The 25,200-nt window shown below is 39.6% G+C and overlaps 2 protein-coding genes across 2 annotated transcripts; one reads left to right on the forward strand and one right to left on the reverse strand.

Annotated features, from left to right (window-relative positions):
- Positions 1 to 685: 685 nt before the first annotated feature.
- Positions 686 to 8,034, reverse strand: tnk1 (tyrosine kinase, non-receptor, 1). Its single transcript, XM_072459168.1, has 15 exons — positions 8,015 to 8,034; positions 6,278 to 6,466; positions 5,440 to 5,504; positions 5,198 to 5,359; positions 4,831 to 4,983; positions 4,480 to 4,757; positions 3,872 to 3,998; positions 3,574 to 3,720; positions 3,399 to 3,493; positions 2,637 to 2,840; positions 2,470 to 2,528; positions 1,735 to 2,171; positions 1,569 to 1,664; positions 821 to 1,045; positions 686 to 777 (listed from the first exon to the last, which is right to left on the reverse strand). Exons 2-14 carry the CDS (start codon positions 6,438 to 6,440, stop codon positions 869 to 871), a joined length of 2,163 nt encoding a protein of 720 aa, XP_072315269.1. The 5' UTR covers positions 6,441 to 6,466; positions 8,015 to 8,034; the 3' UTR covers positions 686 to 777; positions 821 to 868.
- Positions 8,035 to 11,365: 3,331 nt separating this feature from the next.
- Positions 11,366 to 23,955, forward strand: trmt44 (tRNA methyltransferase 44 homolog). Its single transcript, XM_072459185.1, has 11 exons — positions 11,366 to 11,880; positions 11,951 to 12,068; positions 12,142 to 12,361; positions 12,435 to 12,503; positions 12,780 to 12,887; positions 13,198 to 13,269; positions 15,618 to 15,724; positions 16,175 to 16,358; positions 17,437 to 17,776; positions 21,984 to 22,100; positions 23,431 to 23,955. The coding sequence occupies exons 1-11, from the start codon at positions 11,550 to 11,552 to the stop codon at positions 23,658 to 23,660; spliced, it is 1,896 nt and encodes a 631-aa protein (XP_072315286.1). The 5' UTR covers positions 11,366 to 11,549; the 3' UTR covers positions 23,661 to 23,955.
- Positions 23,956 to 25,200: the final 1,245 nt, after the last annotated feature.

Below are 25,200 nucleotides of genomic sequence, written 5' to 3' on the forward strand. Positions count from 1 at the left end.
GAAGTCCTCGCAGTAAAAATAACTGCCTCCATTGCCTTAATGTGTAACGTACCATTGCCACTTAAACATCCTTACCTCTGCACCAATGCCTCAATCAGCCAAAGTGATATATATGAAATATGTTTAATATTGTGTAATTTGATCTTTAGTTGAATGATTTGCAAATTACTTTTACATGTTAAATGTTCTTAGAAATAAAAACATATGTCATTCTATTGTTTCTTTGGTACAGTGAGTGTGTTGGAAAACTTTGGGGATTGCCCAGTGAAACATCTGTTTTCACTTGGAAAGAGGAACCACAAGTACAGTCTTTCCTTTTATGGATAAATGTTAAGGCAATTCAATGTCAAAGCCCACACGTATTAAAAAATACATTTATTGGAAATTAAACTAAAATCTTGAACTTAAAACTTAAAAAAAAAAATGTATCCTCTGATTTAGAAATTCTTGCTTCTAGTTCTACCTACTGGCGACAAAGGGAAGCACAGGGTCAGTAGCACGTCTGCCAGTGTCCACATTCCTTCTGAAGATGACCCAGTTCCCAACCGTCCACCATGTGTAAAACAATAGGATATCCACAGCAAATACTTGGTACTACTTGTACAGACAAAATGCTGTTCATAATTTGATACAATTTATTCAAATACATCTCTATATATAAAATGTACAAGATAAAATCATATTAAAAGTATAAAAACATTATGAAGCTAATTAGTCATTTTTACACGTGTCCATTGTACATTCACAGTGGTGAGGCCTGCACTTGTTCAAAACAGGGTTAGAGTTGTCTGTTCTGTGAAAACAAGCAGAATGTCTCCAGTCTCTTTCTGAGCTAGTCATCCACAAAGGAAAAACAAGCTTCAGCTATTCACACTCGTCTCTCTGCGTTAGTCTGAGGTCGATCGCGTTCGCTGGGGCCCGGCCTGTCGTCCCGGGACCATCGGATCAGGTATCGGCTGGCCAGCTGCAGGTTCCACTGGTATTTAGACAGGATCCTCACACAGTCCTCTCTGGAGCACAGGCTGAGAGAGTAGAGCTGCTCCAACTGAAGAACACGCGAAAAGACCATGACGGTACATTAGCTTTCATGTCCTCAGTGGGCAATGAGCTTGAAATGCCCTTGTGAAAGGTTTTGAAGAGCAGAATATATGTTCAGCATGAATATTTAGCAATAATCTGGTGCTTCATGTCTGTGTATATTGTCTAAACTAAACTAAATGATAAAATACCTAAAAAATATATGGAAAAGTGAATTTATTTTTAGAACAGCAAGCGCATAGGTCTACTGTTTTTTGATAATGTGTTACGTATGTCGTGGGAGGTTTCCACTTGATGACATTTCAAGTTGTCAAAATTAAATAATAAATTAAATTATATCACCTTTGGGTGATATAATAACTTTAGGTTGATTGTCATTTATCATCTCTAATCAGGGAGTCATTTATTTGATACGTGTTGATACAATTCTTTACATCATTGTTGTGATCTACTTTTACAACCAAACTACTTGGACACATTCTAGCCATGCTTGACTTGATCATTTTGAGTGAACTCAGACTAGAGCCTACCTTCAGCTGCTGCTCGGCTCTCAGAGGGTTCCAGTCGCACCTCTGCAGAGTGTTGTGGACCTCTTCTGTGGTCACTCCATGAACTGCCTCCATGACCTGTATTACAAAAGGTTCATAATGTGGTTCTACATATAAACTATATAACATGACCATAACCTTCTTGTACCTGAGAGATAAGCGAGTCTTTGGTGCTGTAGACGTGAGGCGTTCTTTCCCTGGGTTTGCTGTCGCACTCGTCTAGCTGAGGGGTGGAGCGAGCCAACTGGGCCATTTTAGCCAAGTTACCGCCTCCCATGAAGGGCGGTGGTGGAGGCTGATGTGCAGGAGGGGACATGACTCCTGGTGGAGGCCAGGAGGTGCCTTGTGGCATCTGCGGGAAGTTGGGCCGTTTCTGGGGCTTCGTGTTTGGGCGTTTGAAGTTTGGTGGAGGGGGGCGTGCAGGGGGCACAATGCTGGCCTCACTGAATCTGCGCGGGTCCTGGGAGGTCACAACACTCTGAGCTGGGGGCATGAGCTTTCCATATCGATCCACTCGGACCACGCCCACTGTATTAGCTCTGGGACGGCCTCCAGCAACGACCGACTCCAGGCTCTGGGACAATCCTGTGGACAAAAAAATCAGTATTAACCTTCAACAGCAAATAGTAGAGTGGACATTAAGTAAACTAGTTCACTTATAATATAAAATTTGTTGGTTTGTATTACCCAAGGGCATTTTTTTCCACAGTTTGTACAGTGCATAGTAAAAGTTATATTAATTAAGAGACTAAGATGTTCTTACATACATTTATTTTCATTATCAGATTTATAAATTTAATTAAATACTTGATTTAATTTCTGTTTAAAAAAAACAAAAAACTCTTGTCTAAATTGTAACTTAACTATTACCGTTATTTCATACCTGCCATTTTCTGCAGATTGGAGCCTTCCTTTTCCCTTCCAGATCCAGACCTCCAAACACTGTTGCAGATGACAACATAATAATTACTGAATAATCTTTCACAATGTCACTACATTTCAATGACAGCACATTTCTTAAAACAGCTTTAGGGCTTCACTGTCACTCACTTGTCGGCCTCTGGTGAGCCCCGGTGTCCAATGTGCTGCAGACTCCCCTTCACCGGTGATGAGCTGTAGGAGCCCGGGATTGGTATGGGGGCGGGGCCAACAGCAGCAGCGGCAGGTGGAGGCGGTGGCATGATGAGAATGGAAGGAAACCAGCCAACGCTCAGTGTTCTCTGGTTCTGACCTTTCCATTCTGTCATATCCAGACTAGAAAAAACAGTCACAAAATAGAGGTTTTAAAGATTGTACAATGAATCTAAAAGCATGGTGAAGTGAATAGTAATAATTACTACTAAATCAGTTAGGAAAAACAAGCTGCACCTAAGTAAGTTGTCATAATTCCACTTTAGTCCTGTATGCAACAAGATGTATTGCACTGTCACCTTAATTAAGTAAATGTAATTTAACTTAGACTTTTCGTACCATATCATTTATTCATAACAAAAAATATGCAATTCATTATTCTGCAGTTTAGATGCATTTTATAATGATCAGCAAAATGCAACTGAGAAACCTTTTGCCCCAACATAATATAAGGCCAAGTCTAAATAAAAAAGCTAATCCAGTTTCTTTGTGGGATGCCGTCAGTTAAGTAAGTATCAAGTATATTTTATTTGTATAGCACCTTTCAAAGACAGAAGTCAAAGTGCTTCACAAAACACAGAATAAAACAATAAAAACACAAAAAACTTACAGTGAGCAATACATATAAAACAATATACAATGGCCCACTGTCCCAAATCAGGATGGTACACAGACACTCACCCATGATCAACGACAGTCACCAAGTCATTTGGTAAAAGTTCAAGTTTTCTGGGTTCAACAAACTCCCTTATTGCTTGTACTTCCAATGGTTTAGCCTGTGAACAAAGACATTTGCATCAATGTATTATTCAAGAAATGATCAATCAATGTCTTAGTTTATTCGTCTTTGGCTAACCTCTGTTACTAATGTGCAAAGCTGGGTGAAATTAGGTCTATCAGAAGGACTGACGGCCCAGCACCTTCTCATAACAGTGTACATCTCTTGAGGACAATCTGCTGGCTTTTCTAATCTCTCCCCCTCTCGTTCCACACGCCACAAAATCTATTTCAAAAGAAAGTGTCACATTACACAGCATTAGTCATAAAACACATTTGGGTGTGGGAGCACATTCCGAACGTGACGTGAACATGCCTAATGGTGCAAACACAAACGCAGTCAGAGTAGTCCACACGGCGACTTGACAAGCACGTACCTGTCTGCCTGACAGGCCAAACCAGGGCTCCTCGCAGTACGTGAACATCTCCCACAAAGTGACGCCGAACATCCACACGTCGGACGAGTGGGAGAAGGAGCCCACACGCAAACTCTCTGGAGCGCACCTGCAGAGAGTAAGGTTTTACTTAAGGAAGAGTTATTTCCTGCCTAAACAGATTTATTAGAACGAGTAATAACCACCAAAAATGGGGATCTCATGCCACAAGTGAGGAAAATTTTGATTTTACTTTGGTAAGACTGGCGAGTTATACCTCTTGAGAAGCTGCAGCTAAAAAAACTAAACAAAAAACATTGTGAGGCCAAAATTGGGTCTCATGGGTCCAATCTCGTGTTTCGTCTTGTGGGAATCGTGTCTCGTCCCACCCTTAGTAACCACATAACCAATTAAATCTACAGTAGCTTGCCTATTGCCTTTATTGGACCACAATTCATTGATATACCTCATCCAAATATCCAAATGCCGTTTTCCTGATTGAACACATATGTGGGGACAAAAAGATCACATGGTCCTCAATAAATGTGCTAAGCAACAACAGGAGTCAGGAGTTTAGTCTGGTCCAAATGAATCTGCTCTTTATTTCTCACCATGCAAACGGGATGCGCCTGTGGGCCGACATCACGTAATGATCCGCCTCCTGGTTCAGTCCTCTCATCAGGCCAAAGTCCCCAATTTTAACCATTTCTCTGGATGACAGTAAAACATTTCTTGCTGCCAGATCCCTGTGGATGTATCTCCGGCTTTCTAGATAGTCCATACCAGCTGCAATCTGTGTTGCAAAGAGCCACATTCGCAAAAGAGGGTATTCATATTGACGAGAACGTAAGGTGTCATAGAGGGACCCCACAGGAGCTAGTTCTGTAACCTACAAAGGATGAAAAGATAAAAAGAGTCAGTCTAATTGAGACGAATACATTTATGAGTTCAAAGTATCTTACCATCTTCAACGGCTGTGCCAGAACTACTCCATACAGTCGAATTATGTTGGGGTGGTCTAATGACTGCATAGTGGACACTTCTTGGAGGAAGTCTGACATCGTGTCTGTTGGTGTTGATCTGCTGTTTTTAAGAGATTTCACAGCTACGGGCACCTGAAAAAAGGTTGAATAAAATGACAACGTCAGAAGACATTTAATATGTTTTAAACCTGGACCTGAATTCGATGATGAGGAAAAGTTTGCTGCTCATACACAGTACACATGTGTTTCATATTAACTACAAATACAAGTAGATGCGCATTGTACAAAGCCTTAATAGTAGCAGAATCTCCTGAATTAAAACAACATAAACTATCAAGTTCCTTACCACTCTCCCATTTGGCGTGTGCCACTCCCCCCTGCGCACCACCCCGAAGGACCCCGAGCCCAGTTTCTCCCCCAGGGCCAGCTCACTGTCATGGATGAGAGAGGGCAGCATCCGGCTGCTGGAGACCTCCTTGGTTGGTGGAGACCCTTCTCCAGTCGGCGCCTGTGGGTGCAGTCCATCAGTGAAGGCTCTTCTCATCACAGCTTATGATCCATTATAAATTAAAAAAAAAAATTGTGTACCTTCATCCATGGCCGAGGCTTTGACGTTTTATTGCGTTTCAGAGCATCCCATAATCTTCTTTGTGCTATTGGAAAGGCAAACAGAAGTGAATATGGCCTCATACATGAAATGTAATCAGGTTACATGAATTTGTTTGAATCTTAAAGATCATTTTGCAGCTTCATGAGTTACAGGATGTACGCAAATACCACTAAAATGTATGTATACATACACAAGAAGTTGTGATAAGGATTAGATTTAACTTAAGATGGATTCATGGATATTATATATAAATTATTGTATAGAATGCCAGTAATTTATATTTTCGCTTTGAGCAAGGCATGTAACAATAACCAAACTAATATGATATAATTTCTTCAAAAGTCTCACCATTATAATGGGCTGTCACAATACAGTATATCGAATATCCTTTGCTTGATTGCATTGTTTTATTGCAACAACAAACAAAAGAAACTACATGTACCATGTAACTTTGCTCAATTTCAGTACAAAACATTATTTATTCATAAGTTATTAAGCATGTTCATATTTTGATTATTTGGAAAATGACAGTAATGATTTGCATTTGCAAGGCATTCCAACAGCATTTCTGAAGGCCTCTGAAGGCCTCTCCCATATATTGCCATAAATATTGTACCGTAAAAGGAATATTGTGTTAATATTGTACTGAAAGATGTGCATACGTTTACATCCCGCTCTGAACACTACCTCATAGATACGTTAACAACAAAAATTATACATTGGTTCTGATTCCTCTTACAAGACGATGTTAATAAATAGTTAATTAATGAACGCAATGAAGATGAATGTGTTTCTAGACTGAAAGAAGTGACTGACCGGGTTTGCTGATGCCGATATGCTCCAGGTCTCCCTCCTTGACGTAGGCGAAGTGCTCCATGCGTGTGATGTTAAGACCATCCCGGACGCGGAGGTAGAACTTCTCCAACTGCACCTCAGCCAGGAGCTGGTACAGCCACTGCGTGTCCTGGTCCATCAGCATATCCCGCCTGGCAGGCCCTCCCCTGCCTGTTGGGACAAGGCAAACGTTAGACTCTATTGCCTCACATAGAAATTATATCTTTACTAAAATTCACATCTTAGCCAAGAATTGCATTCACTGTCTGAAGACACAACCCAAAGCCACAACAGCAAAACAGTGTCTTACAGGTCTTTGTGCATGTAATTAAAAAGCTCACTCCCACTCAGTTTACTAGGTTACTATGGTGACCCACAAAAAGCCCATACTGTTTTAGTCCAAAGGAGGCTCACTCCTCATTTATCATCACTATTAGAACTCCTTTTAGACAGAAGAATAAACATGATGGTGCTCACTAGAGGACAAAAACAAAATAAGATAAGATAAGATAATCCTTTATTGTCCCACAATGTGCAATTTAACTATATAATTTAGGTTTAACAATTTAAAAACTCCAAAAGACACAAGTAGGTGCTCTATTCCACATTTGTAGTCTAGTCATTTGGAACCAGGCTTTGTGCTCCAGGGAACGAGCTGTCGAAAGAAACCTTGAGGTACAAACATTATCTCATTAGTTGTTTAAGGCCACTAGTTCAACCGGATTTTGTCCACACACTTTTATGTAACACACGGCTGTCACACAGGAAACTACAATGGCTTCTGATAATATCCACATCCAATTTGCTGGAAGTTAAAATAGAAAGTAAACCCACCAATGTTATACAGTATATTGTCATCATGGGTTGAATTGCATGCCATAAAACTCCACGCTTATCAGCCCATGCCTAACAGTTATGACTCAAAGAGGACCTTCAACATTCCTGTCAGCAACTCTGGGAAAAATAAACCTTTAACAAAGTACGTCGATGCACCGATCCCAGTTTAATAATCACATAATCTGAGTTTTTGAGAGTGCGACAGGGTTCTTGTCCAGGCTTGCAATGGATTTTCAGACACCTCCCAAATACAGTTAATCCGTTCTCATGTTGATCCTGTGAAAGGGAGGGACTAAAATAAAAACACTGAAGTTAGGGTTAGACAGAGAGACCCTTGTGTTGTCTTTGTGTACTTTCTGATGAATCTTTAACCCAGCCGGCTACTGAAAATACTCTCAGCTACATGGCATGTGTGACTTTCAACGGTTCAGTGGAGATAAATGAACTGGAAGCCTTTACCATTATATAGCTTCAAGTAGGTCGTTTTATTTACTCAAGCCAGCACTCCCACCATTATACAGGTTTGCTTATGCTTGGAGATGCAATCAAATGACTACATCAAAGCAAAAGGGGGTTTAAAATGGATAGTATTTGCAATTTTAAGCCATAGTGGTGCAATGATATATTCTTTTTATCACATTTATTTGTAGCCAAACTCACTCCAGCTATTTTAGTCAAATATCAGAAAGCTGTAAATTAGATTATATCATCTTATAATCAGAATACAAGAAGAAACCTAGAAGTAATTTGATCAACACAACATGTAGGCTACGATACTGTCTTAATAATATTGTTTTTTTGTAATTGAGGGGGGAAGCATACACATATTTCCAACACCTTGAATAAATATTTCTTAGATTTTACTATTAAAAATGCACTTACCGTTTAACAAATCAACCTGGTTCCGTGTTCCTTGTCAAACGTCCTCAGCCGCGCGACAAAGAGGAGGAACTGTCCATTTTGGCACAAACTCCCGTCACGCGGCGTAAAGATCCGCACTGATTCCAACTATTACGATGACAAATCTTCATTAATCCCACTTACAGGAACCACTCGTGTTTTTCGTAAACATGGAAACAGCTTTTAATGTAATGTTTGTCACAGTGACTCACGACAAAGTGCATTAAGTTTTACCTGTGTGTTTTCGCCTCGCGCGTTACTCCGCCCTCAGTTTCACAAGCGTGACCACGCCCCTTTCCTCCTAGACCTGCGCCTCCATCAGAGAAGCTGTCACGTGATTTGGATTTACATAAAAACGTGAGCGTCGCCCCCACAAGTGCCTCATAGTAACAGTAGTTCAGGAGCAATATGAGCCGCTAAATTGGCTTTTTATTTTAGTTTTCATGCTTTAGGCAGCGTGACCATCTGTCCTCTCTTCCTCTGTCCTCTTCTGATTGTCCTGCACAGCCAGGCCCCACTTTACATTTACATATTAAACATAATTAATATGCAATTACTGTCGTGATCACATGCAATGGTATTTATTTATTTATTTTATCTTTATTATTTTTCCCCTCATTCCCTTGTTGGGAAATGGGAGGTTTTGTCTATAGGAGTTTTTGTTTATAAGAGATCATCTATTGAGAGTGTTTTTCAGACTTCCTATAAGTGATCTGTTCTTTTCCTCTGTATCTACCTCTGTATCTAATCTGCGTTGCAACAATGAAATTTCCCCATGTGTGGACAATAAAGGATTATCTTAATTATATCATATTTGGATGTACTGAAAGGGGTTGTCATATTTTGGCACCTAGTTTTCTTTAATTGGATCCTAACAGAACAACCACTACTTTACTTCACTTTTTTGAGGGTTTAGGACCATCTCTAATGTCCTCTATAGGCCACTACTCACTGTTCCAAACCAGTGCGTTTAGCTCTTAAAATGAAGTTGTTTTGTTTTAGTTTTGTTGAAAAATTCTGTATAAAAAGCTGTTTTAAAAGGCATACACTAGCCTAATAAATGCCAAATGCAATAACCTACGTTTAAAGGCTTTCAAATTAATTGAACTACTAGTCTCACAACAATACTATAAAGGCTTAACATTCACAACAAAATACAGGTCAAGCTTAGGTCACCTCATTAGTCATAAGAATCTAGTGAATACATTATCACATTTGTTTATTTCCATGAGTTGTTTTGCCTTAGACGAAACTTGCTAAGAGCAATGAGTCAGATAAAAAAAAATACAATGATAGTGTTTCTTGTGCTTCATGCTTGTTGCTGCGGGGCAGGTTTGACCAGATTGTCACCTGCTGTATTTGAATGAGAAGCACAAAGTGACTGTAGGAGCTGCTGCCTGCTCTTTGCACTTCCTGGCACAGTATCTCTCTCCACTCTGCTCCACCCTTTGTGCCTGAATTACTCAGCAAACACAATGGCTTTTTCTGTGCAGCACTTGAGTAAAAAAAAAAACTTGTGCTGAAGGGGGAGCGCCTCAGAGATCTTTTTACACTTCTTTCATGTGCAAAATTTATACCACAGATTAAAAACACTGTATTGTTCAGTGAGGTTGTATGGGATACATATGACTACATATGTTGTTTCAAATGACTTGTATTGACACCAGCTGATTAAATGTATACAGCTTTCAAATATATCTACATAGCTGTGTATGAATATTAGATTAATCATAAATTAATGATTTTGTCACTAGTCACCAGTTATGATTAGATATTGCCCATTATGTCCAAACATGTTTTTATAGTCTATTGAGAAGAAAAGTAAAAAGTCGAAACAAGCAAATAATGATTGATAGTAACAAAGTTTAAGACCTGAACATGATCAAGAACTGTCATTCAGCCAAAGCAAGTGGTTACTCAAGAGTATTATTTTCAGTATTTGTCAAACTTGAGAACGTGGGCTGTAGATGCTTCTTAAAGTCCTGTGTGACCATGAAGAATCAGGTTACTGTGTGGGAAGCTCTGTCTACTGAGTGTGACAGACAGGTGGAACTACAGGTGGGCAGACAGACTATAAATCACTGCTGTGAAAATGCATTGTAAGCTTCAAATGAGACAATAAAAAGATCAGTGGAGTAACTTATATGAGACAGTAGCAAATAGCTCAGTAATTAATAGCTCAGATGAAACATGTACCAAACAATTTCACATAGATTCAGAGGTGGTAGAGTAGCCAAACATTGTACACAAATAAGAGTAACGTTACTTCATATATAATATCACTCAAGCAGAAGTAAAAAGTAGTGAGCCAAGAAATGACTTAAGTTAGAGTGAAAAAGTATTTGGGAAACCACTGCTTAAGTAAGAGTAACTGTATGAGTACATGTCTGGAGTGGACGTAACATCTGATGTATAATTGGAGGTTAATGTAATTGGAAAGAAAAAACATTAGATAAAGCACAACGTCTGGTATTTCAAAGTATAGACCACAATAATTAGACAAATGCAATCATACATGAAGGAATAGCCAGAAACACAAATGTTCAAATAATTTGATATTTTCTTATTCAGCATAAAGCTTTTGACACTTGTAAACTGACTCACAGTGGAAACAGGAACCAAAAAATACTCAATGTATTGTTACTTCAAACCAAAGATTTAAGTTTCAAGTAAGTGTAAAGTAAGTAAGCGTTAAGAGTAAAAGTATGCAGTCCGAAAACTACTCCAAGAAGTACAGTTTCTTTAGTAACTCAAGATGTAAACTGTTGAAAATCTTTCATTACAATCAACAATTTAAAAACTAAATATTTCATCCATGTATCTAGATTGGAGAAAATGTCTCAAAATATCATGTAACAGGAAGCTGAAAGCATTGGCTAGTTCCCATGGATTTAAATTCATTAAACTGAATTTAAATCAATGGGAACCAGCCAATGCTTTCAGCTTCAGTTTAAATTCAGTTTATTGTTTCATTTACTGACCTATAATTGTGCTAATACACATTTGCAAATCCCACTCAGATACACTCTGTACTATTCACAAATAATGGGTCTATTTGGTCTTAATTTGCTGAAATTAGTGTTTTCCATTAACATAAAGCACAATAACATAAGTTTGAATCAAGCATACTTTAATTAAATTATGAATAATATGAATATAATATTATGATTGCAATTAAAAAACAAAACATTGACCAGACTAGACAACGTGCCACAGCGCCCTCTGCTGACTTATGTAAGACAAGCCACCCGGATGTTACGTCATCATTTAGCGACAGTGTTTTTGTTCAGTCGCTGCTGTCATGTGCTGAGGTCTAATAGATCCATGGCTGAGATGGGCTTTTCTCAGGTTTAATGGTTTAATTATTCCTATTTAATTGGTGCTTAACTGGTCTAATTCATTACAAGAATAAGAATTACTAAATCTGAGTTTTTTTATCAGCAACATATTGTTGGAATTGCAAATACATTATTCTATCACGGTTAACTTGCCTTAACCTCGCGCCTGATGTTACATTATGACCAAACTATTTGATATAACATTTCCCGTGGAATGTAAAACTCAGCATGAAGGATTTTGGTCAGCCGTCGATGTGTGGATAAGGAAACCTCACGTTGTCAACAAGCGTTTATGTGGAGTCAAAGAGACGGAAAGTCGAGACGTTGACAGAGAAGCTTTGGGCACAATTGTCAATGGCTTTTCAATTAAAGTGCAGAACTTTTTGAACAGTGAACCCTCACACAGGGAGACACACGACAATGGCAAAGAATGGAGCTACAGTGTCAGGACTTTTATTCCTAAAGTAAACAGCTATGCGCCAAAGCAACACAAAGAAGCTATTCTCAAATGTAAAGGTGAGTTATAAGGGGGAAATAACAAAAAAATATGTTTGCATAACTATTTCCCTTCCTCATTTAGACATTGGCTCCCCCGAAGTGACCTTTCTTCCATTTGAGGAGGATGCGGATGGGCAGGCGTCTTTCAAAGAGAGCAACATTTATCAATTCAAACTTACTTGTCAGGACAATGAGAAGTGGTGAGTCCAAAGTACAGTGTTGTCATGGAAGAAGACATCACGTGCTTTGTCTTGCTCTGATGTTTTTATACAGGTTATTGGAGCTCCATGTTTTGTCCCCTGGTGAATGGTTTTCTGATGGTGTTGCCTACCCAAAACTGCCCTGGCTGAGCTCAGACCTGCTCCCTAAACTCATGCGATGGGCAACCGAATGTAAAACCAGTGAGTTCAAAAGCACTTTGTCTCTGCTGCCTGTGGAAAAGTACAGCCTTATGTACCAACACCTGAAAAACAAGTATAAGGCAATGGTTAAGGTAAGCGCATTGTTTAGAGCTATATGTTATTCATTTTGAAAGGTCATGATCATGATTCGTTCCTTTCTGTCAGGTTTGGCCAGAAGTGACTGATCCAGAGAAGTTTGTGTATGAAGACGTTGCTATTGCTACATATCTACTGGTGTGTAAATGTCAAAATCATTCTCAAACAACACCATGTTGTAAAAGCGAATATTTTGATACACTTTAGAAAGAACTAATTATAAGCATGATCATTTGTCATTTATTGCTCTAATGTTGTTTTTCCTTTGGTGTGCTAAGAGTAGGTCAACTGCGAGATCAATCAGTTTGAGCGTGTTAAATGTCTTGGGTCCTCTAAATCAATTAGTCTGGGCGTCCAGGTGTCACACTGTGTCCATGAATGAAGAGAACAAAAGAGCGTTTATGGTGTGTGCAGGTGCTGTGGGCCGAGGATAGAAGAGAGAAAAACCTCGCTGACCCTCAGTCTTTTGTGGACCTCGGCTGCGGAAACGGCCTTCTGGTGCACATACTGACCAATGAAGGGGTGAGAAGACTTTGCTTAAATTAATTGAGAAGTATTAGTCATTCTCTGCTGCAGTACATAAAAGAATACCTTCCTCATATGAAATTGAGTTCCTGAATACATCATATAAAACACAAAAAATATTTTACAAAAACTACATTCCAATTCCTATTATTCAATAAAAGATTTATATTTTGGGGTACTTTTACACCTCAGCCAATAGCTAAAGCAGTATCTCAGTGGTATTGAAATGTGCCTCAAAACAGTGCATTAAATTCACAGTGCATTAAATAGAATTACACAGTAACCGTCATGCTGTCTTGTGTTGCAGCACCCTGGGAAGGGCATCGACGTTCGGAGGAGAAAGATCTGGGACATGTACGGCCCCCAGACTGTGCTAGAGGTGAGCAGGGCGGGCAGAACAAAAGAGGCAATTTCAACACACTCAAGCGGTTTATAATTAGTGTTATTAGTTACCTCTTCACAAAACAAGGGGAATCCTCATTGTTTCAACCCACTCCCCAAGAGTATTTTCACATACTAAAGATAAAAGGACTGGGATTGTTTTTTTTTTTAATTTATTTTAGATCATCTCAACTGAATCTTTTTCTACAATAGATAACCTTTGTTCCTAAAAATATTTTTGGCCCACGTGCTCGCTTCTTGTAATGTAGAGTGAGATCGCTTTGCAAAACACCATGGTCATGAAGTTGGCCTGCATGTTCCTTGTCACCTAACCCCACAGATCACTTAGTTTTATTCTAGTTCGTACCGACCAAGACATTAATATTGTTTATAGCCTTTTACAGGGGGCTGCTCATTCTAATTGTCTGTATATATAGAGCACACCCTAACAGGGGGCGGCAATGATCTTTTCCCTGAGGCTCATAATCAAATTCAGGCAAGTGACAGAGGGCTGGACCGCGTTCAAACTCTCATCATTATGAGCACATTTCTGTAAAATATGGGCGATGTAATTATTATGGCCAAGGGCCCATAATGTTTTCAGGTCTGCAATTTAACAGAAATAGTCGGGAATAGTGGCTATGCTGGGCTCCACATGCTGCCAGCCGCAGGGTTGTAAGTTCAAATCTGGCTGTCCTTCCGTCTCATCCCTTTATCACTCTACACTGTCCTGTCTAATGAAGCCTGAGGGCCAACAAATCCTTATTAAAAAATGGTTGGAAAAGAGTCGGCGTAATCCTCATTCAGTTGTCATCTGGACACTTTTGAAAAACAAAACGTTTCAACTTTCATCCAAAAGTTCTCATTTAGTCTGAGAACTTGAATATTGATTCTACTCTGAGCTGCGTAAGCCCCGTGCACCGGGCAGAACCTCCTGATAATAGGCTGTCCTATTAATCTCTTTGTTTACACTGTTTTAAGTTTCACCTGCAACTAATCTTTGCTTCCCTAACAGCCCTGTAATGGGCCATAAAAAACATATAATTTGCTGGCGGCAGCTCCCTCATCACTAATGAGTACTCTGTAGGTACTCAATATTAGTTTCAAGTGAAACTTAAACCAGTGTAAACAAACAGATGAACAGGACAAGAATATGGAGGGAATGAATAAATATTTACCTTGCTGGACGCTCCTCTGCCTGTAGCACCTCTGCTGTACTAGACGAGCCAGCCTCTTTCCCTCTTTCTTGAGTGTTTCTAGCTCCACAGTCTCTATTTGCAAATGGATGTGGATCAGTCCTGGACCATCTGCAGTCCGTCCGTCCGTGGGAGTAGGATCTCTCCTTCACTGTGGTTCTCGAGGTTTCTACTTTTCTCACTGGGTTTTTGTAGTTTTTCCTTGCCGAAAAGGAAGGTCTAGGTAGAGGGGATGCGCTGGGACACTTCCATCCATTTATTTATTTCCTGTGAATGTTGGTTAATCTACTTCTCTATTATTGACCAATGACTCTTTCATTGCTTGGTTTTCTAACTTTCAGCTGTAATATATTTTACCAGGAGAAGGTTATAATAATACTAGTTTTTTGTGTGCATGCCGAGTTTTACAGCTTCGAAATTTCCACATGTGTGGATAATAAAGGAATAAAGGATCTTATCTTATCTTCTGTAAAATTATGAGTCGCAAGCAATTAACACATTGCTTAACAGTGCCGGATTTGGGTTAAATTTAGCCTGAATCATGTAAACACACACAATTAGAGAAAACCACAATAGGAACAGCACCTGTCTTCCCTGTCTTCCTTCTGGCCAGAGCAGAGTTTTTTCTCAACAAGCTGTTAACTGCTTCCATTTCACATCATCTATTATTGACTGATTTCTGTGGAAGCGGATGTGGCCAGGCAATCTCTCTGGCCTCCTTGGGGCTGAAGTCAAAAGCATTTTATACAAAGCTGTTGGATCTGTAGTGCAGAAAACACAGACATTTGTAACTGGTGTGGTTTGTATTAAGAAGAGGCCACAAAATCCACTCTAATGTTTAAAATGAACAGTTTTTGTCACGTTTGGACATTTATAGTTTCCTAGTTTAATATCTTTCTTAATTAATTCAGTTCCTGCTACAGCTATAACTGGTATTTTAATCAAGCAAAAATGTAAGTGTAAGTTAACAAACATGATTGAACTCGACTTTAAAATGCATCCTAAAAAAGCCTGTGAAATAAATCTTATCTCGCAGCATCCTTTAAAATGTCCTGTCCTTGTCATTACTAATCTCATACTATCCAAAAATTTATTTAGATTAAAATCAAGCTTCCCCTTTTATGATTCTTATTTTTTTGTGCTATTTCAGGAAAAGGCAATTACGCCCAGCGAGTCCTTCTTGTTCACGGGTACGGATTGGCTGATTGGGAACCACTCGGACGAGCTCACACCATGGATCCCTGTCATCGCTGCAAGGCCAGTCATTAAGACACACAATCTCCCTCAGAAACTCGAGTGCCATCTGCTCTTTTCTCATTGGAATTACATTATGAGCTTGGGGAGAACGTGTGAAAAGGCTGCTCCCCCATATGTAATTTATTTGTATTTCATCACTTGACCACCTGATGGCAACCTTGAGCCAAACTCCCCAATCCCATTATGTTTATGCTTTTATTTGGACAGAAGGTATCACATTGTGAGGAGGATTATGGTAAAACCTTTTGCGGTTTTGAAAAAAATGAAAACAAGAGAGTACTGGAAAGCCGTAACTATTATTTCCTAGATTGTATTTGTAAAGTAAACAATAGGTTGTTTCTTTTCCATTACCGATTCCTTCAAGTCATTAATCTAAGGAGCAGAAGTTCTACATATAAAACTTCAAACCTAAAATGAATGTCTAAAATAACAAACAACCCTCCCTTCTAGGTCTTCTTACTCCTGCTGCTACTTTGTCCTCCCGTGTTGTTTCTTTGACTTTTATGGAAAATACCAGCGGCGCCAGTGCAAGAAGTCGCAGTACAAGGAATACATCGACTTCATCTGTGAGGTCAGCCAAGTGAGCGGCTTCAGCACGGAGGAAGACTGTCTGAGGATACCGTCCACCAAACGGGTAACACTTAATGATTATTCAACCGCCCTGATACGCACAAGGCTGTATTAGTAAGATGGGTTTAAAAAAACTCTAACCAATGAATGAATAATAATGATTTAAAAAACGGTTTGGTTGGTAGCCTCCGTTTCTGAAGATCTTTATGTGTTAACGTCACGGCTACATCAACACGTACATACATCACTACGTTTAATTAGACTTTAAACCGCCAAATCCTGTTCTGATCTTTTTGAGTGTTTTTTCAGTGAATTGATGTCTCGGAATATCAAGCTCAGTCAAGGTACAAAAATAGTTCCAAATGCAAAAAAAGAAAAATAATAAAAACAGCTAAAAGAGACGTTTTTCGCCTAGATTTATACATGGTTAAAGTAGGGGCCTGTCCCACGACCTCAGGAAGGCTATTCCAGGACTTTGCTGCTTCCCCATGTTTATTCCCGACCCTGGGCACCAGCAGGAGGCCGGTCCCTGAGGTTCTCAAGGGTCCATGAAGGTTCATATGGCTCTTACTAACCGAGATGTGTATTATTAGTTTATTTATGTCGGACTAATATGAATCAAAACAAACATACCTAAAGGCAGTTTATACCCCTACAATGGGACAATGTATTTCCGTCTGGGTTTTAAAAAAAAAACTCTTATTAAAGACATATGCACATTCCATTGATTAAATGGCCTTGTTAATCCATCTGGCTGAATGCAAAGTACGCAGAGCTCATGTAAGACATCACACCTAAATTGCCATAAGCGGTGTGTCTGTCTCTCTGACGAGCTCAGCTGTGTACCACGGCCTTTTCCCACCTGAGCCTCATTTGGAGGCGGATGGAAGTAAATCAAGTCTTTATGGTTCCCAAAGGGCTGTTCGCTTTAATGCTGCTAGTTGCCGTTATACGCTAAAATACACACTGGTGTGCTAGCAGGTGTATGTGGGGGATTTAATATACGTAATCCATCTTTGGTCATAAAAGCATTTCATAGATCAGTTTTATTTGAGACATAATTATGATGTTATTTAATTGTAGAGTTTATGGTGTCTTTACTTATTGTACTGTGTATTGAGGACACACTTGTTCCTACACAGGTTTGTCTCGTGGGAAAGTCGAGAAACTACAGCCAATCAGCCGAGAGTGAAGCGGAGCAGCAAAGAACTCGCTACATTCAGAGCCGCCAGAACACCCCTGGGGTCACAGTTCACAGGTCGGACATTGGGAGTGACGAACACCGTTGCCCTGACAACACTTCCTGCGGGACCCCGGGGAGCCAATGGGGAGCCGGGTTTCAGGCCCGAGATAAGGTTGAGACTGTGAGGAACTGCGCCTCTCTCCCGCGGGACGTTGTTGACGACGTGGTTCTGCGGGTCGCCCGTGCGCTTCTGGGAATGACGACGGGGAGCACTGTGGACGGTGACTGGAACAGAGGAGGTAACGCCATGATGCTACAGACAGAAGCTAAACAAAAGTGCCCACGCATGACTGATCGCTAATTAAATCCAGAAGGAGCATTATTAATTTAGCCACATTATTTTGGGCATATTCAATTATCACTTAGTGTAGATTTACTCAGGGAATTCTTAGATTCAATTTTTGGGGATTATACGGAATTATGGAGAAACTCTCACATGAAAATCCGTACGCCATAATCCATAAACGTATTGGGCAGTGAGGGGTTACTCTAATGTAAGCTCACGTGATATAAATTAACTTTGCTAGCCCTAGTAACTTTATGTTTTTTCGGAGACAGATGTATATCAGCTGTAACCCAAAACCAATAACCAATACATATATTTCTTTATGGAAGACTGTGTTTTCTCTGCTGCTGTTAATTTGAAATAAAGTTAGGAAATATTGCAATAAAGTAATCAGTCATTAAATTACTTTTTTAAGGAATAATCTGTTTGTAAAAGTAATCAGATTACAGACTATAATCAGACAAAATAATCTGACCAACGCTGATAATGAAACCCACATTCTTCTTAATGAGTGGAAGGGGCAACATACTTTACTTGTTTTTTTATAATCTGAAGCGACCAATGAAAGTTATAGAAGACAGTGAGTCACTTTCCACTTCTACTACTTTTTATTTCAAAAAGATTAGCAACTTTGCCCTATTATCTTTCCCACTGATACAAACAAAAGCGATGATTCACTGCAATGCCTTAAATATCTCCAGGTTATTGCTAACACTGTCAGCCTGAACCTTTTGTCTCTTCCTCCCTCCATCATCCCGTCTCCTCCCTCCTCTTCCTCCTCTTCCTCCCCCTGCATCAATCAGTCAGCAGAGCCCTACCGACACTAAGCACTGCTACTTTGAACTCAGAGTTTCACCATTTCGCCTGCCACTTCCCGCACCACTGGAGCAGTCCACAGTCATACGCCTCCAACGCCTCACCTTTGTCAGTGCACCCCCCCACCCCCCGCCGCCTCGTACACCACGCACAATGAGAAGAGATAAGGAGCCGACTATGATTAAAACACAACCCGCTCCGGTGTCACTGCTCAAATTAGGGGTACGGGATATGACAAAGCGAAATAAAGGGAAGATATAAAGACTGTAACTTAGTATAGAGAGGACAGGATGAATAATGCACCAGCCACTATGATTTATGCATGAGTGTGCGCTTGTATGGAGGTATTCCGACCAGTTATGTGTGTTAGAACAAAGGGTAAAATGAGGCTACACCAACTAGCGCTAAAGGGCTTCAGAAAGTGTCTCTTGAGTTTTCCCTTCTTTCCATCTTACATTTATCTTCAAAGAGCGCAAGGTAGCGTTTGTTTTTATATTTGGACGTTTCTTGAAATATCTTCTGCAGATGGCGTTGGAAAAGCTGCTCAGACGTTACCCATAATTATACACAGAAAAACTGCGCACAGGCTCATTTTCCTAATACGAAATCCAATTGACACCAGTGTTTACAGTTTTCCATTGATGGCAGTGTTATTTCTGTCTTATTTCCGTTACAGCCTGTATCGGTGTATTAAACTAAAAATGTGCCTCATTTTCATTTCAAAGACGAGCACACGCGAGGTTGCCTACAGTAGCTTTGAGTTACTTATTCATGTGCACTCCAGCGCGGACGGGGTTCATGCAGTTATGTAACAATGCTGTGGAGCCCAGCCTCTGTGTAGCGTACGTTGACATGACATGCGTACCAGGGAGCTGCACTACTCTCTAGACATTTTTACGCACGCAGGCAGATGAATTACATTCCCTTTTGGTGGTGCGTTTTTGAAGGCAAAGCATAAACAAATCCCTAGATTGTATTAGAGTATGTTATTGACAGATTACACTATGTCACATAGTTGTGTTCAAACTTTTGAACCACTCACAAGCACTTGCACCCACAATTACACCTCATTCATAATGTAGGACTGAAACTATTTTGTTATCGTGTCCCTTTAAGTGACCTATTACAGCCAGACTTTTACAAGGCAAATACATGTTCAAATAGTTGGTATCGGTATAATAGAAAAATAAAAAATTGTAGAATTTGCTTCTCTCTAAAGCGTCAAATTAAAAGTATTATTACTGGTTAAAAAAAAAAAAAAAAAAGCATCTGATTATATTTATTTATTGAAATCTACAGTCAGGAGCTCATTTTGCCAAAACGCTAAATGTTAAAATGTTTTTGTAATTGTAAATAAATCAACATAGCACTTGTTAAATTTGAGGACATATTAAACCTTTAAACTGTAAGTCATTGTTTTCTTATTTTGTCCATTTAGTGTAATTTGTCATTGCACATATTTTTTAACTTAACTGACCGCTGTGACATTTAGCATGCCCCTCTCTGGACCTGAAACAAGTGCGACTATATTTGAAGCGGAGGCATTCATAACAGGCCTGTTCTGTCAATACCAGCCCGCTCCCATTAATCCCCATTAACTTTACTGGCAGTAAAGGCCAGATCTAAATGCTGTATTGATATTATATTAGGGCTTGGATCTCCCTGGCGTCAGAGCAGAAGACGGCAGACTGCCCACTTTCACACTACATGTTGGCATTGCAAGTGTGTCTGTAACTGTGGGAGTGTGTTGCAAACTTGGAAAGCTAACAAAACTAATTTGTCCAACTATATTTAGGAATGTTTGGGTGGACAGTATGTTTTTGACAAACTGAAGTGAACCTAGAAAGTCAAACACAGCGTTTTAGATCAAGTCTTCAATATTGGTGTCTAAATTGACACAAAAAACAATGTTACAACTAAACATAAATTAGATAAAGGTAAATAAATAAAGGTTATAATAATTAAAACGTTATACACATGAATGATATTGTATACATAAACCTAACTTGCACTCATCAGTAATTAATTCCCTCGATAGAATCAAATCGAATAGAATCGAATTTGAGACCAAAGACCCGTGAATTTGCCTATGTCTTGTGATTAGCGTGGTTGATTGTCTTTTATTGTAAAAAACAATAAATACTTAATATAATATAATAATTATGTAAAACGACAGATGACAATGTAAATCCTTGTGTCTGGTTGTAATGGCGTCTTCCCGTTTTGCCCTTGTGCTCAGAATGAGTAAAGTGATCAGTATTAGAAACCCTGCTGTCGCTTGGCCATGTCCAATATGTCAATGCGGATGTGACGCCGAGACTGTCGTTCATACAAACCAAAGGTCAGCCATGATTGAATTCTCATGTGGAGGGAGGAAGGCCAGAAATGCCAGAAATTGCGCCCAAACCACCGTGTGCGAGGAATACATTACTTTGCTTGAAACAGATCACATCACAGCATCCCAATTTTGTCCCTTTCTTGATGTGTGCTGCTGTCTAAAATGACTGTCCCTCTTGGGGGGGAAGACATTGACTCGTGGTCTCAGAAGAGGATCTGAGATGTTGCACGCCGGTGGCTCTGACAGCTTGTTGGAGCAGCTTTAATTGAGCACAGTTCACGACTCCCTGACTGGCACTGTGAAATCGTAACTACCCTTTCTAGGTCTGAAAAGTGGAGTCGAGAGTTGGAGTCCTTCCCTCGCTCATCCCCATTTCACACTGCGCTGTCCTGTGAAGCCTACGGCCCAAACGACTTCAAACAAAGTAGAAGTGATATTTGAAATTTAGATAATATTTTTAACGTTGTTTTGAGGGTGTACAAAATGTGAATATTGAGTATATTGTTCATCTGCCCTTTTGTAATTCATTTTACAGGCATTTCACATTTTGTCTGATAATTAAACCTCAACTAGTACGTTTATAATTGTGTTTGAACTGAATGATCTGCGCATTTTTAAAGTAAATCAGTATTTGGTGAAAATACTGCTTGAGAACTGCGGAACTGGACTTAAAAACTTTGTCTACTATTGTCATTATAAACTCCAAAAGTATTTCATGTTTCCTCATAAATTCAACTAAGACTGGTGGAGGGTTAGTGACAAACCCAGTTAAATTCCATTGGGCATCTTTAAATTACCGCTATATTTCTGAATACAAATAAAAATTGTGGAAAACTACAATTTCTTCAAGTTATTCAAGTAGATTAACTGCTCACTACCTACATCTGATTACTGTTATCTTCACTGCTACAAAAAAAACATCAGTGTGTTAATATCCTGATGAATTAACCCCTAACCCTTTGTGACTCCATTCTTATCTTTCATTGTCTGTGTTTTCTCTCTTCAGGGAACCTCGGGGTGAGTGAAGTAGCCGGTCTTCTGGAGCGAGAAACTCTGCAGAGACTCAAAAAGGAGTGTGGAGGCCTCCAGACGCTGCTCAAGAACAACCACCAGGTCTTCCGAGGTAAATGAAAATTATCTGCTCAATGCCAGATGGAGAGCCAGAAGAGTTATTGTGCTTTAAGTTGATTTAGGTGCTCATTTAAAGGACATGGAAAAACAAAATGAAAGATGCACATTTACCAACAAACTGCTTTTTTCATTATTTGCAGTCTATTCCAGAGTTACCGTATTTTCCGGACTATAAGTCACACCGGAGTATAAGTCGCACCAGCCAAAAAATGCATAATAGAGAAGAAAAAAACATAGAAGTTGCTCTGGAGTATGAAATGCTGTTGCAAGAGGTAAAATAACAAATAATATCACATATAAGTCTCTCCGGAGCTTAAGTATATAAGTATAAATATAAGTGTAAGTCACATCCTGGCCAAAACTATGAAAAAAGGTGCATCTTATAGACCGGAAAATACGGTATGTCTGTAATGTGAATAATAAATATGATGTAAATAATATAGTTGCAAAGTAACTATTTGATAGCCACAACTAATCTCAAAACCCTTAGTCAAATGCGACATCAATATCTCAATATATCATGTCTTCTTTTAGTTATTATTTAGTTTGTTTTATTTATAAAGACATAATAGGTTGTTTTTTTACCTTGGTATCTTTGGGTGAGCGTCTGTTACCTCAGAAGCATCATGCGACTGCTGTGCCACGTCACCTATCGGCTGATCTGACAGATCTGCCAGACTGGCCCCGCCCCCCGCTGTCCGGTGGTCTCTGGAGGAGTGTGTCCCAGACGTGTGGGAGCAGGAAATCTCCTTCATCTCTGGTCATTGTTGTTGTGCCTTGTTTCCCGATCTCGTGTCGCGTCACATATCCAAAGTTTTGTAATGACTTCTGTTCCAGTTATTTTTGACTCCCGTTTGCAGTGGTCTGAAGTGGCCGATTTTAGGTGTTCCTGGTGGGTTCTCTTTTTCTGCCCTTGTTAGTCTTGTAGTAGTTTGTTTGTCATGTTCCTTCTCAAGTTCCCTTTTCCATGTTCTGAAACTTCTTCCTGTTTCTCTGATGTATGATTGTGTGTTTTGCATGGTATTTTGTATATTGCAAAAAAATGAAATAAAAAGTATACAGGTTCTAGACACCTTTTAAGCTCCGTGATGTAATATCTTTAATATGAATGTGGTTTGAGGAGAGTGTAGCTTATTCTAACAAACTGCATTTAAACAATTTGAACGTAATTTTTGGCACATAGTTATTTACTGGCATGAGCTCATTTTAAGAGCCTTGAACACCACCTTTAGCCTGCCAACCTGTCTAAAACTATAAAGCGCTTTTATTGAAGCTCCAGGGATAAAGGAATTTCAAAATGTACCGTGTTCCCTGCTTTTCAGTGGAAGGCGGGAAGGTGCACATACGAGACTGGCGCCACGTGAGGCCCTCCAGGGACGTGAAGAGGAGGCCCGTCGCCCCCGGGGCCCGGAAAACTCGTCTGTGCTGGTTCCACACACACCACCCTCAAGGCTGCCCCCTACCGCTCGGACAGTGCGCCTTTGCCCATGGCCCCGATGACCTCCGACCCTCCACCAGACCTCTGAAGAAACTAAAGACTGAAGATTGTTGACCTGTACTGTCTTCCTGTCAACATCTGAGTCAAATTTTCAAACCGTGAAAAGAGGACGTCGCTATTTAAATCTGTTTGTCAAGTTCCTCGTTCTCATAAACACTTTGGCACAAGATTCAGACTAAGATTTCGTTTTTCACGTTCTGAGGGAGAAGATAATTTACTTATTTATCAGAAAAAAAGTTGACTTTAACTGTGTATTATTTCAATGAATCATCTAGTTTTCGAGGGGTCCTTGGCTCACAAAAAATCAAAGAAATAAAGTGTACATTTTTGTCATATCTGGAAAAAATACAAATGATAGTACAATGAAAATAAGTAACATTTGTTTTCAGGATTTAAAGATAAGACATGGTTGAAATTTGAGTTTTCAGGGGCTCTTTCGCTGTGAATCTCTGAAAGCCAAATGCCGTGGACAAACGTACCGTAGGCGGGTTGGTGACCTCTGAGGAGTTTTGAGGTTCACGGAGGAGGAGGAGGAGGTGGTGGGTGAAAACGTTTGAACAAAATAAATGTTAAGGCCATGAATTATTTGTTGGAGGAGAGCGTAGGGCAGTGCTGCGTTCCTTGCCCTCTGGACTGATGCGCGACACCGCTGGGCTTCTCTGAAAACCGTCACCCTGTGTTTCAAATGTCACCTGCTCCGGGCTGGCAGAGGAGCATCATGGGAGATTTGTTTGTTTATCAGGACGGAAATATTCACACCGTTGATACAATAAAGGAGACGTCTTTCAGGTCTGAATCACAAAGGACTCGTGAATGCAGGGAGGACGGCTCTGTCTCTGTTGTAAATATCACAGGGCTTCTGAGGAAATCACTGTTGCCATGGATTCAATTTAAAAAACACATCCAATATCTTTATTTTTCTAAATGGTTGATTATGAAAGTATAGAATTGTTAATACTAGAGATGGGCTGAGTATTGAAATCTAGATAATATCATAAATGTTGTTTTAAGGATTTTAATATTTAGTTTATACAAAAAGAAAATGCTGCAAAAAGCTGATAATGGAATGATTTTTTTTATTTTTTTCTCAGTTGTAAATGACAAATTACACAGTGATAATGTTTTTTTTTCCAACTCATTTCACATTTGTCTGATCCTTAATGTTTTTGCATATTTTAGTACATTTCTGTTGGATTGAAAAGCCTCCTATGGACAGGTATGTTGAAAAGGAGCATTCTTGAAATCATACATCTGGTTTGTCCTATGTAATAGCGATGCTCATATCAAATTAATAAATAAATATCGTAAATACAAGTCTTTAATTAGTACTATGTAACTGCCTTGGGGTTGAATGAAACATACGCCAATGGTACTGCTAATTACACACTATGTTCACACAAAGCATTCACAGGCAAGACAGGATAAGTGTCAGCTTGAACCACCTTCCATGTTACACCGATGTCTTCTATACATTGCAATTGCAGTAATTTACACATTAAATCACTATATGATCTGAGCCAGATGCCCTTCCAGATATCCTGTCCTGTTTATTTGTGTTGCTTCAAGGCTACTTAAACCCCTATAAACACTTATA

This window comes from Eucyclogobius newberryi, unplaced genomic scaffold, assembly GCF_026437365.1.
Source record: "Eucyclogobius newberryi isolate DKJ021-1_F unplaced genomic scaffold, fEucNew1.0.hap1 SCAF_22, whole genome shotgun sequence".
Classification (NCBI taxonomy): domain Eukaryota; kingdom Metazoa; phylum Chordata; class Actinopteri; order Gobiiformes; family Gobiidae; genus Eucyclogobius; species Eucyclogobius newberryi.

Excerpts from the sequence above, each read along its gene's own strand:
- trmt44 (XM_072459185.1), top strand. The coding sequence starts at position 11,550 with ATGACCAAACTATTTGATATAACATTTCCCGTGGAATGTAAAACTCAG. Across the intron at positions 12,362-12,434 it reads AGTATAAGGCAATGGTTAAG|GTTTGGCCAGAAGTGACTGA; the intron begins GTAAGCGCATTG and ends CCTTTCTGTCAG. Across the intron at positions 13,270-15,617 it reads GCCCCCAGACTGTGCTAGAG|GAAAAGGCAATTACGCCCAG; the intron begins GTGAGCAGGGCG and ends GTGCTATTTCAG.
- tnk1 (XM_072459168.1), bottom strand. The coding sequence starts at position 6,440 with ATGCTGATGGACCAGGACACGCAGTGGCTGTACCAGCTCCTGGCTGAG. Across the intron at positions 3,999-4,479 it reads AGGCGCATCCCGTTTGCATG|GTGCGCTCCAGAGAGTTTGC; the intron begins GTGAGAAATAAA and ends TACTCTCTGCAG. Across the intron at positions 1,046-1,568 it reads GAGCCGAGCAGCAGCTGAAG|TTGGAGCAGCTCTACTCTCT; the intron begins GTAGGCTCTAGT and ends CGTGTTCTTCAG.